Here is a 20,012-nt window from a genome sequence, read left to right on the forward strand (position 1 = left end):
GATAGTATTGCATTTGTTTGCTTTAAACACTTTATACGTTAGTTCTAAACCCAGCGAACTACATACCGGGAAATCTTGTTTTCTTGGAGCTCGCTTTCGCCGGTTGCGCTGCCTCACCTCGCACAACCGCCGAACTATATAATCATAATCACCTAGTGGTGTGAAATTCTCATACCTACTAAATATATATAAAAATCAGTCAAGCCGTTTCTGACCACAAACACTGTGAAAAGGGATTTTTACATATTAGATATTTGGATGTATCTACGGAATACGGGTGTATTTTTTGTAATTATCAAAAAATGTTTTGATTAAATAAAACACATCATGAAATCACAATGTTTTCACACCTCTATTTTGCACAAAGTAGTGAACATATTTCATTCCCTATTTTACTCATTTACGAAATGACTAATGTATACTTATTTTACGTCGAACATTAAAGTAAAGATAATGGAATACTATAAAAATAAGGATCAACACAGACACCCACACCATTCCTCTATATGTGGTGATGTGGAGGTGCCGGCGATGCAACCGCAGCGGCTTGTGGCGAAGGTGGGGTGGGCGTCGTGCTAGCGCCCGCGTCACTAGATGGCGTCGAGTGTGCTACTGTGTTTTGTTGTGCCGCCCATTGACCTTGTTCCGCCTGCATTCTCTGGTGGGCTTGTTGACGCGCCCGAAATTCGGCAGCTTTTAGCTGTTCTAAATGGAATTGTTGTCTTTCAGTAATTAGCTGCTGCCTTTGGTATTCTAAACCCTCCCGCTCACGTTCCATTGTCGTCTCCAATTCTTCAAAGTGCCTGAGTTTAATTTCCAATTTTTTCATTTGGGTTTCGACAAGCAAAGCTACCAATGACTTGATCTTACGTTCTTCGACCGCCGCAAGATGTTTGGCCTTAACAGCCGCTGCGGCCAAAGCTGCAGCCGCTGCACTTTGCATTTCACTGTCTCTCAATAGCTTTTCACTTTTATTTTCGGAGATATCCATTTTTTCTTCCTTTTCCTCTGAAATCTCTTCCTTGATTGGTTTTTCCTCCAACTTCTCCTCAGATTCCACTCCGTTCTTTTTCTGTTCCCCATCCGATTTTTCTTCCTCCTTTCCATCCTCCTTCTTCACCTTATCCTCTTCTTCCTTTTCCGGAACCGTACCCGCGATGCCACTGAGAGCTAGTCCGGCTGAAGGATCGAATTTTCCATCGGACGACGACGCCTCGACGTTCTTCATGTGAGCATCCATTAAAGCGGCAGGAACCTCATCTTTGATGTTGGCAAATTCGTTCATAGCTGATTTGGCGGCTGCGGCTGCCACTCTAGGATCCACTATCGACGCTAAAAATGCAACCGTCGACATGATCGGATTTCCCGATTTGCTAAACGGAATGGGCTGAAAAGCTAAAGGCCCAATGGCGCCACCGGCTTCGGGATCTTCAAGGTAGGGATCTTCAATGGGTAACCGTAGGAAGTGAAGAATGCATTCGTCTTGGGTACGTGATCCTACATGCTCGCACACTTTATTCCAATCGTCTTTAAACATTTCGAGACCTTCGAGAAGGAGCAGAGTCTCTTGTTCGGTCCAATCGCGTGACAAGGAGGCGGCAGTTTTGTTTCGTAGCAAAGCCGGTTTCTTCGCGTATTGATCAAGTTTTAATCCGAAGTTTGACATGTGATCCATCATGTCCATTTTTTTATATTCTTGCGAACGGTCCAAATCCAGTAAGGTCTTGGCGGCGCTCGGTTGGCAGGTTTTCGGGGGATTCACAGGTTGCAAGCCGGATGGGGTGTCGGATAGAATGTGGAAGTGGGAGGTGGGAGGAGGACCCATTGGAGACGGACGGGAGTCTGTATCCACTTGATAGTTCACCAATCCCCACTGTTCGAGAAAGGCGTGTACGCGCATGATTGCGCAAACGTCACCGGCGAGATTACGTCGGCATGCCGTGCTCGTGATGTACTCTGTCGGATTTAATCTGTAGGTGTCGAGCATGAAGTTTCTATACGCCATATAGATTTCCGGGGTTTTGGATTTGTTGCGCCCATTGAAAAATTCGGGCAAAGCTCGCTTTTCCAAATCGTGAATTGAATTGTAATCGAACCAGGCGGAGTACGATGGAATGATGATGTGATGAGTTTGCTCGGTTACATTGTCTTCTTGGCTATCTTCCTTGTCCTGCGTGTTACTGTCGCTGTTTTTACCAGTTTGGGAATCTTCGCAGCGATCTTCAGATTCATCCAAGTCCGTCACAGAGCCCCCCTTTAAGGGTTGCAGCTCGTGGTCCTTCTTACCCAACTGGTTCGCCGCAGATGGACTGACTTCCACTATGTTCGGTTCTGGAATAGGCTCTTCCATATCTTTCGTTAGATCTTCCGGTTCGATTTCATCGGGACGTGTTTTTTTGCCGACCGCCGGACTTCTACCGCTTTTGCGTTTACCCACCTTGAGTGTTGAGGGTGATGGGGATCGCCGACGTTTTTTGTTCTTCCTGCAGGAATAAGAAAATCGATAGTACAAGGCGAGGGGTTCATAAAAGTTGAAGCTCCATGCAAAAATTTCACTGACAGGACAATAAAGATTCTCTTAATGGAGTAAAGATTGCGCATTTTTCCTTCCTTCACAGATTTCGGTTATTATTTGATAGCCCACTTCCTATGTGAATACATTTGTTTCCATAAAAATTAGTCAGATCACGTTAATGGTAACGTGAAAGACAGGCCCAAGACCCTATACAGGGCGTTCCTAAATATGATGTACGTACGGAATTAATTGTACTAAAAGTTCATATAAACCTAAACGCTATGCTACTGATCTACAGAGTGTTATAGTTCTACCGCACACTTCACAATTATTATAAGCTAATGCAAACACAATAACTGTCAAAATTAATAAAAACGAGATATTCAGCCCCGTGATGTATCAGAAACGTCAAACTTAACGTGCGGGTTATCTGGCAAAAAACGTTATTTTGTGTTATTAGGTATAGGCGAAACGGCGTTTTTGACAGATAACCTGCGCGTTAAGTTTAACGTTAGTGACATCACAGGGTTGATTATCCAAATAAAGCTAGGACCTACGGGACCATTTTAAAAATTATACTTTCATTTAGCCAACTACCGTAAATTTGTAACGGTCACAGATACGAAAAAATGACAAGAAACCAAAAAGTTTCTAAACAAACCAGATAATGCAATTTTTCTTTTACAATCAAACAGTGGTCAGGGGTAGAAAATGGAATATGACCCCTAAAAAAACAACACCCTGTAGATTGTCACTATCATTGACAAGACCAATGATGGAAGCCCTGCACCGTAACATATTTCAAATTTGAGCAAAATATCTCAAAAACTACAGGATACAAAAAAATTTTTTTTAAATCTTGCTTTATTAAACACCCTGTACATTGGTATTGAAGCGTTTGCGTTTATAACTAGTCATAAAAAAACCAAAGAATTAGTCCCTTCCGTATTTAAATCATATGTAGGAACACCCTGTGCAGGGTGTAAATCGAAAAGTGGAACATAGGCGTTTAACATGGGAAATTACTTTTTCTTTGCGCAAACGTTTCCTAATTATTTTACGCAAAAATACTTCAAATAAAAAGTATAGAGATATAAATTCTGCATCTAAATCATGTGAAACGATTATTTTACTTCTTCTTGTACGCCAAAAAATTAATTATCAAGATTCTGTTTTCACGAGTTTTTAGTCTAAGTAGCCATGGACTATGTTTTTCTTTTATCATAAGTCCATGGCTACTTAGACTAAAAACTCGTGAAAACAGAATCTTTATAATTAATTTTTTGCGTGCAGGAAAATGTTGGAAATGTGAGTGTAAACCAAAACTAAAATTTAGAAACATTCAGAAACCGGGCCACCTAATGAGAAATTATGTCCACCTTGCTATTTTTTTAAAGAAAACCTGGACTGGGTAGAAATCTAAATCATACAAGAAATTTGCCCCATTTGAAGAGACAAATGCAAACAGAATGATTATTCATCTCGAAATATTTTTGGACAAATGACGGTGTAGAATAATAAAAACAGACCAAAAAAATCTGACACGTGTATCATTGGTATAACAAAATTTAATAGAAAAATCTTGTTCGAGAAATGACGATGTACCAAAAAAAAACACATGTTCTATTTGACACCTATACTTGTAAAAAAATCTGGTTTTGATAGTGTTTGTATAGGGTGTTCAAGAAGTAACTATATATAGATCATTTTTTTAGACTATTTTGGATAAATGACAGACCAAACAAAAAAAAACTTATTTTCAATCCAACGTATGCTTCCACCTACTGTATATTTCTACAAGGTGTTCAGAAAAGATATACATGATCATTTTGGGCAAATTACAGTGTACAGGGTGGCCAACTAAGAATGCGAGGTACTGTATCTGAGAATTTATCCATCGTAAAGGCTTGCGGAAAACAGTCATTCGACCAGGGAGCCAATGTGCCTAAGGGAGACCTCATAGGCGACAAAATCGCCTTCCTACAGGCAAACCGCCAGCCCAACAACGCGGCCTCCGACGTGCTGTGTAAGAGGTTTGCCACAACCAATGTGACGATTGTGCTCATACACACCCCACAGTATGAAAGATGGAGCACCAAGGACGGCAATGATGCTTAAATCAACCAAGCAAGTTTCATACCAGGGACCTGGTTGCAGTAGATAATCCCCTCAGCTCAGCGGGGATACCCACAGAAATAAAAGCTCTGAATACTGCAAGCAGAGGAACATCAACCTAATCATGGGCTGAATGGCAACGCGCACCACATAGCAAAGAGTAGTACGGACACAAACAAGAGGAGTAAATTGCTAATTGGGTATATCAATTCAACCTCACTTGAAATAGCAAACGCGAACAAAATTAGACAGTTAGATATTACTCTCTCAACTCTGCTAATTGGGGCAAACATGTATCTGGCATGCATCAGACGAGACCTCAGTCTCGGACCATACGCATGTAAGGGTTGAGATAAATGGACCTGCATGGTCAATTACAATCAAGGCCCCACAACTGACAGACCTGTGCTCCTATGAGGTCTAGGTTTGACTAGTTTTTCGACCCCTCAAGGTCATTTAAGCCATCCCACACATGATATAAACCTGAGGATGCTGGAAGGGGAGGCGGCTCTAATCATAGCCATGTCTGGCTAGGATAACCCCTGGATCATCACAGTTGAACTAAAGCAGGACATTCACAAAGTATGTGTGGTGTGCCGTCTCATTGTCTGTGTAACATCATCTACAAGATGGCGATTCTACCAAACCCACGTGGTGCACATTCAGATTTTGTTTCAAACTCTGCACTGTAACTTCGAATTGTCAGTTTGTCGTTATTCCTTTTTTGGAATATGGAATATTTTTTTTAAATTGAATTTTAGATCGCTTTACACAGGGAAACTGAAATATGAATTCTTCCAAAATCTGGGCATATTTGGAGCTGAATATTCGAAAAAAATTGAAACTCATCATACTCATTTTGAGACCAACTTATAATCTATTGTCTTTTTATAAGACAAAAGTAACCGCAATTTTTTATTTTGAGAGAGAAGTAGGAATCAGTTCGATTTAGACAAATGGCGGTGTACCGCACAAAAACCTATCTTCATTTGAGAGTAACATATGATCCCACATATTGCTTTTTTAGGAAAAAAAAATGTACCATGTAGTGTTTGTACAGGGTACAAAAATAACTTGCCTCATTGTGAGACAGATGCAGTGTTTAAAAAAAATCTCTTATATAATAATAATAATAATGATAATTTTGAAATATTTTTGGACAAATTAGCCAAATAAAAAATATGTAGGTATCATTTGACACAAACATATGATACCACCTGCACTTCCTTATTTTAATTGCAACGTATGTCCCTGGTACATCGATGATCATTGTGAGATCTTTTTAGACAAATGGCAGTGTACCATAAAAAAATTCACCATATTGATAGTGTTCAAAAAGTGCAGACATAATCCTTGCGAAATCTTTATGGACAAATGACTGCAGCATGTAAAAAATTTGTCCCAATGTAAAAAAAAAATTGAATCAGGTATTTTTGTATAGGGTGTTTAAAAAATCAATGGATGCTTTGTGCCAACCAGTGTAACAAACAAAAACCCCACCTCACTTTATTTATTTGTGACAATGTATCGTATTTTGACACCAACATATGACCTTACCTGTCATCATTTCTGGAAAAACAAACTGAAACCAGATAACATTCGTATAGGGCAGTGTTTCCCAAACTATGGGTCACCTGAGCGAATATTGAATGGGCCCTAATGGGCGATATATAAGACACAAATAAAGAAATATGAGTGATAAATTTCATATTTCATTCAGCTATTTATGATTCTTAAAAATTTAAGAAAGTTAAAGCCAAGAGGTGGGTCCCAAGATTGAAAATGTTTGTTAAATGGGTCAAAACCCAGTCAACTTTGGGAACCACTGGTATAGAGTATTTCAAAGAGTAAACAGATGACCATTTATGAAGAAAGGATGGTCTACTAAATAAACACTTTACCTTATTGTGGAACCAACATACAAGTGTACCTATTATTTCCAAGGAAAACAAATTATAATCAAATATCATTTGACAGTTATCTGGCGATGTTAAAAGAAAACGCTCAATTGTTTATCTAAAGTTATCACCATAAAGAGATAGATTACTCTCTCAATTAGTATACGATTCTACTACTTTGAGAGTTACTTTCAATAGGTAATGCAAGCTATAGTGGTGAAAACTACACCAAATCGTGCTTACTTATTTCGATCAAGATCTGAAGAAGGATTCATAAGATCCTCGACGGACATTCTCATCTGATGAATCTTCTTCTGTCCCGTCTCGTCGACCTCGTAATCCTCTTCGGTCATCCACTCGTTGTACTGATCGGAATCTAGCAGCCACGTCGAGGAGACCCGCCACGGACCGGAGTGGGGCGAAGGCGAGTCAGCAGGCAGACCCTCCAGCGCTCCTTCCATCCCTACCCAAGTATCGTAAGAATCAGGAAAATAGTACCAATGCATCATGATCATTTTCTCCCTTCTCAGACCTGGTCGTGCGTATTCTTCCTCCAGGGGATCGCAGTGCGGATACAGAATATGAGTCGCCAGCTCTTCGTTGTCGATTGTTTGCCCGTTGCGCTTCCTCACGATATCCTTCAGTTTCATTCCCAGATTTTTGTCGATCTCCGGTCGTATATAAATGACCGGAAACATGTAGAACTTATTTTGAACGAGCGCCTTCTCCATCAGTTGAAATAGTTCGATAAATCGATCTAAACGAGCTGGACTCTAAAATCTTTCCAAATGAGAGTAAGAACTGTTACAGCGGCACACTTACCTTTCCTATTTGGAAATCGAATTTCCTCCAATTCTGATCACTTTTAAAGCGATATGCGGTTGCCAATATGTGGCAGAGAGCGCCACCGGGTTTAAAATCCATAAAAAACTTTATCTACGTAACAAATTATAAGATGTGCTAAATCTGGCCTTTTGCTTTACGTAAAATTAGCGTTAGTAAAACAAAAAGGAATGTTAAATTGTTAAAAAAGGATACAAACCTAGTTATGGGAGAGCATTAGTTAAAAAAACTAAAAGAACTTACAGGTATCCGTGTCATTGTTGGTTTCTGTACATTTTTGCCTAAGTTATCCTCTTGAAATTGTAACAGCTGCACCACGAGAGTTGCAAGGCTTTTGTTCGTCGGTGGATCTGATTGTACATACTGTAATATGAATGAATGTAAATCTACAAACTTGCCAAATATAAAAAGCTCTACCTTTTTCGCTGATTTTTGCAACCACTGCCGTATTACTTCGAAAGAAGATAACGTTTCTGGAGATTCAAAGTATTTAACATTGGGGCTTCCATCTTTCTTCGGTCCAAACGCAATCATTTTGAGGCGTTACGAAGTAGTCAGCGGGTTTGTTTACGAATGAAACTTTTAGTGATAGAAATTACACCAGCGTTTGCATTTAAGTGGTTTAATTTTAATTATTAATAATCAACTTTCATGAAAAAAGCCACCGAGGTAAATTGTAAACTTATAAATACATCATTGCCAACCTAACGGAGAGCAAGCGACTCAAGCAAGTAGAACGAAATGTCACCAGATTGTCATCGTTTGGTTGTTTTGGCTGCGTTCACCTACAACACAACACAACACAAATTTATTGCTTTGGGACCAAATCTAGACGTGCTCTGGTTCCTGGTGCTGTGTGTGTTTTTTACTAGATTAATTAACTTCAATTACATCTTAAAAGCCGTAAACCCTATAACACACAACGTGGATAAATCGGTAAGTTTACGGTGATGAAACAATTATTAAATTTTACCTGTGGAATATCAGATCTCTTGTTATTTATAACACCTATCACAAAGCTACTTTCATCAGAAACATTCTTGTGTTTTTCTGCATCTTCCATTCCACATAATTATAGATGTAATAATTCTATCTGGTAAAAAATTCTCTCGATACCAAAATGTACACTACTTACATATGTATTTGTGCATCGGTTGTTTCAACTAATTGTATTTTTTTTATTGTTACGGTTTATAAACTTTTCTGAGAACCTTATGTGCGCTTTCGCTTGGTCAAAGAAATTTTGAAAAATTATAAGTAACAAGCCCATGGCGGCAACGTAATCCCAGTAAAAACAAATAGTGGGCATTAACGCGGGTTCTTTCTTGCCTTTATGCGTATGATTGCGAGTATTGGATAATAGGCTGCAGCACTTGAAACAATAACTACATTACAATGTTGGCCAGACTGGCGCATTGTGCGGAATATGCTGGAAGTAGTGTTTCAAGATACCGGCGTAGGTCTGCTGTTTCAACCCATGATAATTGCTTCTTCTTCGAAAATGGAAGATACCCAATACCGCCATATGAGTAACTTGATAGAACGAGTTACCTGGGACAGCAAGTCGATTTCAAAAACAAAGATCGAAAATTAGGTATAGAAAATAGGAAATGTTGCATATAAAACACAAATAAATTATACTGAAATGCTAAGATTACTCTGTATTAAATAACACAAAAAACGCAACAAACGTAAAATATAAGATGCCAAATGTAACAAGCTTTCCTTCTTAAGATGGCGCAAACAGCTTTCCCCCTCTAAGTCGCGCGGTTGTTGAAATTCCTCACATTTTTCCAAAATTTACAGATTCGTCATATTCACATGTTTAAAATTCTTTTAATTTTATAACTTTTGAGATTTTTAAATTGCATCAACCATTAAGTAATCAAGAAGTCAAAAACTTAAAAAAATTACTTTGAACTCAGGTTGTAACGACCTTTTGAGCTCAGAAGGACGCTTTCCTGCCTTATCTGTAACAGATAAAAACACAAACAAGAGGGATAGTGCGGCAAATAAGACTGGTTCGTGCAGCAGTCGCGTCCCAAGGAAACCATGTCCATAATAAATAATGAGGTGCAGTGGTCCACCGCTGACAGCGACCGTCAACAGCTCCACGAAAACAGTACCTTTAGTCGATTTAGTGTTTTTCAGTTGTATATTTTGATCTAAACGTGCTTTTCTAATTTGGATTTGTCAGGGCCTCTTATTAGATTTAGTTTCGACTTATCCCACTAGCTTCTCAGTTTTACTACGATCCATTTTGTTTCCCGTCCTTTTTACATGACACAACTTAAGTCCCTTCCTCACAGAAAATATATTTTTTTGATAAAAAAAGGTACGCTACATTAATTAAGTTTACAAACGCATCTAAAGCTAATGGAAACGGAAAAAAAGAATCACAACTGCAATTATTTTCTAAATGAAAATTTCTACTAATCGACGCTATCATGATTTTTTATTTGTCTGAGGAGGGGTCGCCAAAGCGTTTATCTTTTCGCTATCGATGCCTAATACTGATGACAATAGTCGCACGACGCTCTTCACGTCCGGGTTTTCCGATTCTGCAAAATCACATTGAAACTGCCATACTTACTTGGCGCACGCACTTACCGTTCGCTGTAACCTCTTTTTCCAATTTTAGCTTCTCCTGGTTCATCTGCCACATACCTTCCTCTATCGTTCCCTTTGAAATCAGTCTATATACATTCACGGGTCGCAGTTGACCCATACGATGACATCGATCCTCCGCCTGCTTGTCGTTGTATGGATTGAAATCGATGTCATGGATGATAACTGTATCGGCGGCGGTGAGATTTATACCCAATCCACCAGCCTTGGTCGAAAGTAGGAATATAAATATATCGGGATCATTAGTAAACTGATCAATCAGTTCCTGTCTAACAGTCACGGGCGTACTACCATCCAAACGTAAATACGAATAATTCTTAAGCGTTAAATACTCTTCCATTACATTTAACATGATGACGTACTGACTAAAAATTAAAACACGATGTCCCCCCCTTTTTAATTCGTCTAGTTTCTTATCGAGATATAAAAATTTCCCAGAGGTTAAAATTAAATTGTCGGGCAACTCGAACTGATTCAAACCCTGAAAATTACAATTACGCCGAGCAGCGCGAAAACTTAATTGTCTTACCGGCTGATGCTTGCAAAGTGTGTGAATCTCGAAATCCGACATACACAGCAAATCCTCGGTTATGTACTGTACATTGGTTTCCTTGTATGTGGCCGAGCGCGCCAAAATACCTGCCATTGTTTTGATGTCCTCGTACTCGTAAAAATACTTTAACAGTAAAGGATGATTGCTCAGTTTGCGAAGGTCAGACATCACGGTCATCGCGCTAAACGAATTGGCATTCGTATCCTGTAAATGTCGGATTGAGTTTGCCAATGGGAATTTTTGCCACATTTGAAAATGGATGACCAATTTTAATACAAAAAAGTGCAGTTAGCATTAGCGGTCCAGCAATAGATTTGCATGATGAGACACAAGATGGATATCTTGAATTGTCTTTTTCTTTTCGCGAAATTTGTATTTCATTATCAACAAATTTTTATTCAAGTCTGATTACCAAACAAAATTATATAAGCTCTTCCCCAAAAATTACTGCCACGTTTGAGTTAAGTTTTTTATTGGTCGAATTTTTGGAAACCTGGATCACAAACCTTTGCTTTCAATGTAGTTGATGTAACTTAACTGGTACGTCCAATCTATCAATCTGGGTGTGGCTTTACGCCTGGTCAGCAAATTTATGAGTCAAATAAAACAACACATTTAAAACAAAGTGGTACCATTACACCATCCCCTAATAGAGATGTTTCCGTTTATTGTTGTAAATTAATTCTAAAAATTTAGGTCAAATGAAACAGAAAAGAATCATTAAAACACCTGCCCAAATGAAAAAGTTCAGACTTTAAAGTTGCTATTGGAAAAATAATTTCGTTTCAGCGTGTGACGTCACTTGACCTATTCGATAGCCTAGTACGTGAGCGGTTGATTATTGGTGCATATTGGTATTTTGCCTTTGCAAAGTAAGTATACGGGGTCAGGTAAAAAAGTTATCACTAATATATCACTATCACACCTAAAAGATTTCATATAAAATTCTTTTTTAAAAATGTAACACTAAAAAATGCAAAAATTAAGTATTGACTCCGTACTTGTTAGTGGTATCAAAAAAGTACAATTTTTGAATTTTTTAAACATTTTTAAAATCTTGAATCAATATTAAAGGTTTGAGTGGAAAATTGTAGGTTTTACTTTTTGGAAAATGTTCGTTTTTTTCTTCTGTAGGATAAAAACTGAAAAGATATGGTTGTTTAAAGTTTTCATGTTTTTAAAGAGTAACGTGCCTTACCTCAAACCCTTTCAAAAATAAGGGCTGAACAAAAAAATCATCACAAGCTTAAAAAAATTACTTTTTGAAATATGCTCGAAAAACCATCTGAAAACAACAAGTTGCTTAGAATTAATTCATCTATCCTTTCCCGGATTTATTTTTTATGAAACCTTTTTCATCCCCTCAGAAGAGATGGGACTCCCAAAGTAAAGGCAACTCCCGGAACAGTCAGTAGAGAGTATGTAGAACCTAAATCCAAATGTTTGTGCAAATTTGTGCTGTTTGGCAAAATTATACGGTATCACCGTATTGGTATCAGCACCTACAGTAATGCCGAGTGACCCTATATGTGTGAATTTCAATTTTCTTTGACCTTAAATGTTGGTCGCCAATTCAGAATGAACCCAATTTCGATCATGGTATTTGAATTTAAGGTCAATGTGATTTTGTTTAAGAAATGTTAATTTTATTTAAAATAATCGCTTGTATTTTATTTATTTAATTGTAATGACGTGTGAAAAGATTAAGTTTATTCCTTTGTTAGAATTTTATCTCCGGTCGTTGCGATAAGAGCGTTATCGCTGCGTAAGTCAATTAGTTTCAAGATAAGCACTTGTTATCGCAAATAAGAAAACACAGATATTTAATTTATTCGAAGACGCAGTTAGAAGTGGAACGGAAAGAGAGATTGTTTTAAATAGAAGAGACGGACGTTAATCGTGGCGTTTTAAAAATAACTGTTTATTGGCTTGTGTGTGTTTGGTAGCTTTGCCGTTATCGAAGCTTTTTAAAAAGACAGTCGGTCTTGTTTAATTTTGTCCTAGGAATGAAATTTAAATGAGTGTTTGAAAAGATTTAAGTCGTTGTGATGAAAGTGAATGTTTTAGGTCAAATTCTAGGTCAAATTAAAGTGAAGTTTTCGAAGAAGTAGTTGCTCCTCAGTACCCATTAAAGGGAGTTTTTCCATCATCAAAGAGTATTTTACATCAGTAATTACAACAAACCCAGTGTCGTTTAAATCGAGATTCAATAATTGAAGTCGCGGAGCTTCAGGTAATTAAGACTTTTTTAATTAATATCGATCTCTTGTTGCGTGGCATTTATCTTCTGGCCCTGGGTGCCTATCTTTCTTTCAGCTTATTTGATTGAATGATGTTGAATAAATTTGTTTCATCTGCATATTATATGGTTAGGTTAGAAGGATGTGCCAAAAAGCAAAGAAACCTTGGAATAGTCGGGAAGAAAAGGTTCTTGAAAGGGATGTGAAGGAGACGCAATAAAGATATGTGGAAGATTCATGAAGCAGCCCTCAAGATGATATGTGAAAATCTTATATAGTGGAGATACCAAAAGGTCATAAATGAAGCATTTGAGTGTGAAGATGTAAGGAACCTTACGTAAAGCGAAAGGACAAAAAGAGTGAAACTGTAAAAGGGGGAGCATAAAACATGCCTTGAGGCGGTGGTCGCTTTAAAATTTCCAGTTTTATTTTCATATTTGTGTTTTCTTAAACATAGGAAAATTTACACATACACCGCATCATAGCGAACGTGAACAAAAGTATGTCTAGCGATAAAAATCATTCGTTGATTGGGTTGGTAGGAGGCTAATTTGTAGTTTCAAATGGGAACCCAAATTTTTATGCCATATCTCGATTCTACTCTAAAAGGTATGGAAAATTTATGCAAAATATTTTTTTGTTACGTAAAATGTTTACAAACATAAACATTAACAAAATTAAAATTAGTTTCTATGATCACAGCGCCACCTGTTACCACGACAAAAAATATCTCGAATAAATTCTCCCCATTTTTTGGGTAAAAACGAGGGGGAGGGGGGTCTAATTTTCGGGCCATTCAATAGAGAACAACAATATTACTAAAATAACGGCTATTTGTTAACAATTTTCAAGCCCGTTAGTTATAAAACAGGTGGATAAGTGGTCTGGACCACCCTGTATAAGCCCATGAGAGCAAAAAATGAATACTTCAAGGATGACCTTTAGTGATTGTTGAAGCGTGTGTGGAGCAGTCACCGATGACGCCAAAGTGACGGGTCCAGCATCCAAGATGGTGGACCAATACTGAAATATGGAGCCAGGGGCCAGCTGCCGAAATACCCCGGGGGACAAACTGTCGAAATACCCAAGACCAACTACCAAAATACCCCGGGCCACCTCCCAAAGTACCTCGGATCAACTGCCGAAATATGACATTGCATTCCAGGTCAACCATTGAAATATGATCCCGCACCACGGATCAAATGCCAAAATTTGACGTTACACCCCGGGCCAATTGCCAAAATATGGCACAGGCCAACTGCCGAAATTTGACCCCGAGCCAACTGCTGAAATGTTTTCTCACAGTCCCAACACTTTCCCAGCCTAAAGTGCCCCCCTACCTACTATGACTTTCTGCTATTACTAACTTCACGCGAGTGAAACAAAACATAAGCATCACTGTTATGGCGTTTAAACACCACCGACTTGCGATTGACGAGCACTTACCTCTTTTCCTAAGCTTTGGAAGTGATATACAAGATTATTATATTGCTCCAGCTGCGTCGGAGGGAAGGGAACCACAACCAGTTCATCAGTCTTTTGCGGCAGATCTTGTAGAACGTCCTGCTTTAATCTTCGCAACAGAAAAGGTTTCATTATATCTTTGGCATGTTTGATTTGATCCTTTTCGAACGCTGGCAGCTCCTCTTCTGGGGTTATTTTCGACACTTTCTAAAAGAATACATGAAAATGTTCAGCAATACACCGAGACTGGTTACCGAATTTTTTTGAAAGAGATTTTTTAAATCGTCACTTCGCCCCGCGAACATGTCCGGCATTACGAAGATGAGCAGCGACATTAATTCTAATAGATTATTTTGTAACGGGGTCCCAGTTAATAGTATACGATTTTTCGCCTGCAATTACATATTAGCACGCCGCCATCTAGTGATTCAAACGGTAACCTTTATTCGAATTAAGTTTTCGTACCGCTGAGTATTCATATTTTTTAGCATGTGCGCTTCGTCGAAAATTACGTAATGCATTTGGGTCACCTTGAACATCTTCCTCTCCTCCGAACTGTTCGTGACCATCGAATACGTCGTTAATATGACGTCGTATTGGTTTATGTTCCCCTTAGACCAGTATTGAATTCTGTACATTTTTCGCTCCTCCGTGGTGCCGTAGTACATGAACACCTTCAGCTCGGGACACCACCTTTCGAACTCAACTCGCCAATTATCTGCGGTGATTACCCGTAAAAACTATACAAAGTTGACGCTTGTTTATAGAAACTCGTGTTTCTGTCAGATAAATAAATACTAGCAGAGTAAAGCGTTGGTCTGATAGGGGGCGCTTGATTTTTTTGTTTCAATAACTTTTTTATTAATTAGAATTTATGCGTATTAGACAGTTGACAGTAACACTACGTTTTAAAGTAAATGATTAGGTAAGTGGCTTCGTATTTTTAAAATGAAGTTGAGGGACCTACCAGTTAATTATTTAGCGCCCAACGTAGGGCACAGGAGGTATTAAGTATCTCTCTCTGACAGGAACACGTTTACCTTGGTCTACCGAGTCCTACCTAAAGTGGATGATGGAACGACAATTAAATGTGGAATGCCCAAAGTACCGCCAGTCTCCTTTAAATGCGCGAGAAACGCGATAACCTGAATAGTCTTCCCCAATCCCATTTCGTCGGCCAAAATCCCGTTGACTCCCTGCTTGTGCAAAACCGCCAACCAGTTGAGACCCACCATTTGGTAGCCAGTAAGTTGTTTTCTTAATGGAAAAAAATTAAAGACATACGCAAATGAAAGTATCAGGCACATACGATGGGTCCAACAATGCGGGTTGTTGCTTAACGCCTGCGCCTTTAGCGACCGCCCGTTCCATTTGCTGAGCCAAATTTTTACAGCACTTCATTAGACGTTGTATGTTCCTTCGAGTCAGTAAGACTTCTTGGGCCGCATTTAGTAGATCAGTGTTCAGGTTTTTGTTCTCTTGTAATTTTTGCACCTGTAAAGCAGAAAAATTAGAATTTCTGTGTCATAGTCTGTTTTTCAAGGTAAAAATCCGAAATGAAGTTCTTTTTCCAAAGACACTTTTAGAAGTAAAAAGAAATGAAAGCGATTTTAGTTTGAATTTTCCAGAAATCACTGGAAATCTATTTCTAGTCTCCGCCAATGGCAAAATGTCAATGAACAATTTTACTTCACCCCTCGTCTTTTATGATCTAGCCATCAAAATTCCTCCAAAATTGGTTTGTTGGGTATATTTTAGGAAAACAACCTTTTCTCTGATTAACCATGAATCTTACGCCCTCTAGCGGCAAACCTAGAAACTTGAAAACAGCATTAACTATTAGGAGAAAAATACGCTCTCGTCATTTATGTTTACATAAGGACTTAACTTGTTTTTAGTTTTTTTGAATTTTTCCGTATACGTGTCAATGGTATTTATTTCAACACAAAAACATATTTGATTCTGGGCAGCTAATTTAGCAAGGAGTGCGTGCCACAAATTGACACTTAGCATGTGACTTCTAATGGCAGCCGATTAGAAAATTTAAGAATTCGAATTCAATGTTTGTTCAATAAGTCAATTTAAAATTAATCATTGTTTAGGATGCCAATTACCAATTGCGCACTATACAGGGTATCCCACAACAAATGCTGGCTATCTATATCTCAAAAAAACACTTGGGAATAGTCTGAAAATTTGACAATATACTAGCATCAATAAAGGGAGTTCCTCTAAAATATTTTCAGGTTGGTGGTTATTTAGAAAGTTGATGGCAACTTGCTTATTTGAAATAGAACACCCTGTATAGTATTTCATTTTTGGGTTCTAAAATTCTATGTATATTTCATTTATAATGTTAATTGATGTCAAACTGTGACCGTGTTGATATTTTGATAATAAATAAATACAAAGAAATCAAAAATTAAATTTTGTTAGTTGGCTGTGACTCATCACGACAGCCCACAAAATTTTGACCTAAGCCTAATGGCCGAATTGTTTGCTCTTAATATAAGTAACCTACATTTTGTGTGTCCAAACCCTACGTAATACTCTGTATTATGCTGTAGGGGTTTTATAAACAATAACAACAATAAAATCCCAATTAGTCATTAAGTGATCACAGAGAAGCCCTTCATTTCAGATTTTTTTCTTTTGTTTCTGTTAAGCAAAGACACTTACAAGATCAACCCAATCATTAAAAGGTCGAAATTCGATAAGAACATCTGCCTTTTTTTTCGAACAAGTTGCCATCAACTGCAATTCACTCGGTATCGCAGTATTAAAAAATTCCAAAACTTTCTTCTTATCACTGGTGAGATGATTACTTATTTCCACATCGGAATCTTCGTCACTACAAGGCATTTGAGTAGGGATTCGAGTCGAACCCGGCTCAAACTCACCTATCGAAGACTCGCCGGTCCTTGTAATCGTTCGTCTCCACATCACTTTCATCACTAACTGCCTCGGTGCGCATCCGTTTAGCTGTACATGAACTGATGATTAGAAAATGAATACAACTGTATCGTGTCGTACCTTTTTTCTTGGTTGTATTACTGAACTCTCCGATTTTTGATCTTTTCTTCGGGTTAAATGCATTACGTACACCCTCTGTTTTAACTTCAGTTTTATGTTCGGCCTCCTTCTTCTCTTGTTCCACTTTCCAATTCGCGTAACTGTCGACTGGTCCGTTTGACCCGGTAGATGTCTGTAATTCCTTAATCGCATTATCTACATTAAAATTATGTTTGGAAAGGACGTCGTGAATTGCCTACAATTAACAGATTATTGTGGACGAGACTAATTTAAATTTCCGATACCATGGACTCCATTGAGGGGTACCTCTCACGTAGAAATCGCATCTGTTTCTCTTTCTCTATAATGGAGTCAGATTTTTTCAAGCGGCTTGTGCCATTTGTGTCTTCCTCAGTGTTTGGGGTGATGACCGAATCAGGATTTATGGTCGAAATTCCGTTTGTGTCTGTTTGAATGAACTCCTCGTTAGTTTGGCTATCGCTTAACGAAACGACATTATTTATAACAATTGAACTGATTGCATCACCGTAATCGTCATCGTCGTCATCGATCTCTATGATTTCTATATGTGACATTTTTACTGATGTCTCGCAATCTGAATCGGATTCACTGATCGGCAGTATACGTTTCCGAACCGGCTTTATTCTATGAACAGGACTGATTTCTGTCGCTGTGTATTAATTTCAATTTACGATTATTACGGAATTTCTCCAGATAGCAAGCCTTGCCGCTATTTGTAATTATTCTATGTACTTACATGTGGACAAGCAACTGTTTACAGTGTCAGGTGTGTGTGAAAAATTGGATTTCTTTTGAATTCTGAACTCCTTTAGATTTAATAAACTGGGACTGGTATCGCTTTCGGACATTATTCACTTAACGTTAAAGATTAATTGATGATACGGAAGAAGAAGTTTTATTACGGTTTTTCGTCGCTTTTTAGGCATCGGTCTTTAATGCCGAACCGAAATCTTTAAGAGGAAAAGGAATTACAGTTTACGGCCGAGTCGATCAGCTAACTGTTCGTGCTCTACTTTATCGGCAATTTTGGCAGATTTTGTGGTTATCGACTGTTTTAGGTGGATATACAAGGTGATAAACGAAAAATGTACACTTCTCCTTCGGAAATACAGTGGCACCACGCTCAGAAAGTCCCTGACAGGGCGTGTCCGAGGGCGCTAGAAATTTAGACCGTACATTCTGATGCAAAATTTAAAAACACGAAGGGAATTAAATACCTTATCAGATCGTAGATCCAAGCTATATGCGTCTTGAAAAAGACGAGTTTATATAAAACTGGAGACGGAAAACGTAAAAAAAGCAAATACAAGAAGCAAAGTGTAAACTAAAATAACGTGAAACGTCAACTGTCAAAACCGAATAATTAATAATTATGGCGCGGAATGTATCGCGTCGTTTTGCAGACTTTCTATTGGCCAGCCTGAATTATTTCAAAATTAGTTCGCATATTTTCCGGGGCTTTTCTGAGCATGGTGGCACTGTATGTACATTTTGGTTCTACCTGCGATTTCCAATCCAGATAACCACAGTGTTGTCATTTATATTGTGCCTGGTAAAACAATCTCTTCTCTCTGGAAATATAAAAGCAGTTATTTCGTTTGCAAGAGGACAAAATGGACAATAAGTATAAAAACGTGTTTTTGGCAACGGCTTCGCCATGTCAGCCACTTGATGCTCTGTAGAAAGTTTTTGAATTCCAAGTTTTTTCTCGGATACTTTACTCAAATGAAGAAATGTCTTACGGCGGTTGCATCGGCAACTTGGTAAAAAGAGTGATTCCAAAATGTGCTCGTGTAGGTCCCGCTTATAGATTTGCTGATGCTATTGGACAAGAATAATTTTGAGTCTTAAGCAAATCTTCTCTCATTCTCACACGTTGTTTGAGAGGTCCCCGCGAAGAATAATAAACCACTAGCAACAGAAGTAAAACAGAATAATATTACTTTTGGATAGGTCCTTCAAGATTTGAGAGAATAGTCACGACCACGCCCCTAAGCGAACAATGGAATCTAAGGTTTGAGAGATTCCATCCTGTATATAAATGCCTAGGCATTTTGCAAAATGCCGGATTTCGCAGTTTGCCGGTAACATATACAACCTACGATGATGCACACATTTCAAGAGCTGGTAACCGCGCGTTTTTTTTACAAGAAGAGGAAATCTGTACTCGTAGATGCGGTCTAACTAGAGTACCAGCACTAACTAGGTAACGTCATCTTCGTTTTAAATTTCGTCGTGAAAGCGTAGTGCAGTTTACTTTTGTTGATATTTTTGTATTATTTAATTCAGATAATAACTCTTACATTTCGTTATAATTTTGTTTTGTAAGCAACATTTTATATTTTTTATATTTTTCAATCTTTGTTCTTCAAATTGTCATGATTTAGCATCAGTGCATCACGTGTATGAAAAATACCGTCAATCGTTTACATTTTTGGTGTAAATGTTTGCCCAATTTTGTTTACATTTCGATTACTTAGCCCAAGTTACAGTTATAAATTGTGATAATTTTTTTTAAACAAATTGTTTGAAGTTTGATGTGTGTAAACTAACAATTTCGCCGTAAACGAGGCGGTCGTAATAACTGTACCTAATCACATTTTATAGGTACGACACCTAATGCCGGAACAGTCTCAAATCTCAACTATGGGCGAAGAATCCCCGCACGAAGGGTCCATAATTGCTGTTTGTTCTAGGGGTGG

The 20,012-nt window shown here is 38.2% G+C and overlaps 2 protein-coding genes across 5 annotated transcripts; both read right to left on the reverse strand.

The window, feature by feature from the left end:
- Positions 1-328: 328 nt before the first annotated feature.
- On the reverse strand, positions 329-8,287 carry LOC116179313 (SWI/SNF complex subunit SMARCC2). 2 transcript variants are annotated; one of them, XM_031499078.1, is made up of 6 exons: positions 7,789-8,287; positions 7,615-7,734; positions 7,351-7,464; positions 7,061-7,301; positions 6,772-6,991; positions 329-2,483 (listed from the first exon to the last, which is right to left on the reverse strand). In XM_031499078.1, the coding sequence occupies exons 1-6, from the start codon at positions 7,903-7,905 to the stop codon at positions 503-505; spliced, it is 2,793 nt and encodes a 930-aa protein (XP_031354938.1). In that variant the 5' UTR covers positions 7,906-8,287; the 3' UTR covers positions 329-502. The 2 variants fall into 2 exon arrangements, with proteins under 2 accessions (XP_031354938.1, XP_031354937.1); XM_031499077.1 differs by having other exon boundaries at positions 6,772-7,301.
- A 1,379-nt stretch (positions 8,288-9,666) lies between these two features.
- LOC116179312 (SWI/SNF-related matrix-associated actin-dependent regulator of chromatin subfamily A containing DEAD/H box 1 homolog) lies at positions 9,667-18,325 on the reverse strand. Of its 3 annotated transcripts, XM_031499075.1 has the most exons (13): positions 18,047-18,324; positions 17,574-17,959; positions 17,290-17,524; positions 17,157-17,238; positions 16,936-17,107; positions 15,566-15,750; positions 15,317-15,513; positions 14,697-14,974; positions 14,511-14,648; positions 14,239-14,463; positions 10,529-10,756; positions 9,982-10,480; positions 9,667-9,932 (listed from the first exon to the last, which is right to left on the reverse strand). In XM_031499075.1, the coding sequence occupies exons 1-13, from the start codon at positions 18,156-18,158 to the stop codon at positions 9,817-9,819; spliced, it is 2,853 nt and encodes a 950-aa protein (XP_031354935.1). In that variant the 5' UTR covers positions 18,159-18,324; the 3' UTR covers positions 9,667-9,816. The 3 variants fall into 3 exon arrangements, with proteins under 3 accessions (XP_031354935.1, XP_031354936.1, XP_031354934.1); XM_031499076.1 differs by having other exon boundaries at positions 9,982-10,756; positions 17,574-17,734; positions 18,047-18,325; XM_031499074.1 differs by having other exon boundaries at positions 9,982-10,756; positions 18,047-18,325.
- Positions 18,326-20,012: the final 1,687 nt, after the last annotated feature.

The sequence above is a fragment of the Photinus pyralis genome, unplaced genomic scaffold (genome assembly GCF_008802855.1).
Source record: "Photinus pyralis isolate 1611_PpyrPB1 unplaced genomic scaffold, Ppyr1.3 Ppyr1.4_LG8, whole genome shotgun sequence".
Taxonomy (NCBI): domain Eukaryota; kingdom Metazoa; phylum Arthropoda; class Insecta; order Coleoptera; family Lampyridae; genus Photinus; species Photinus pyralis.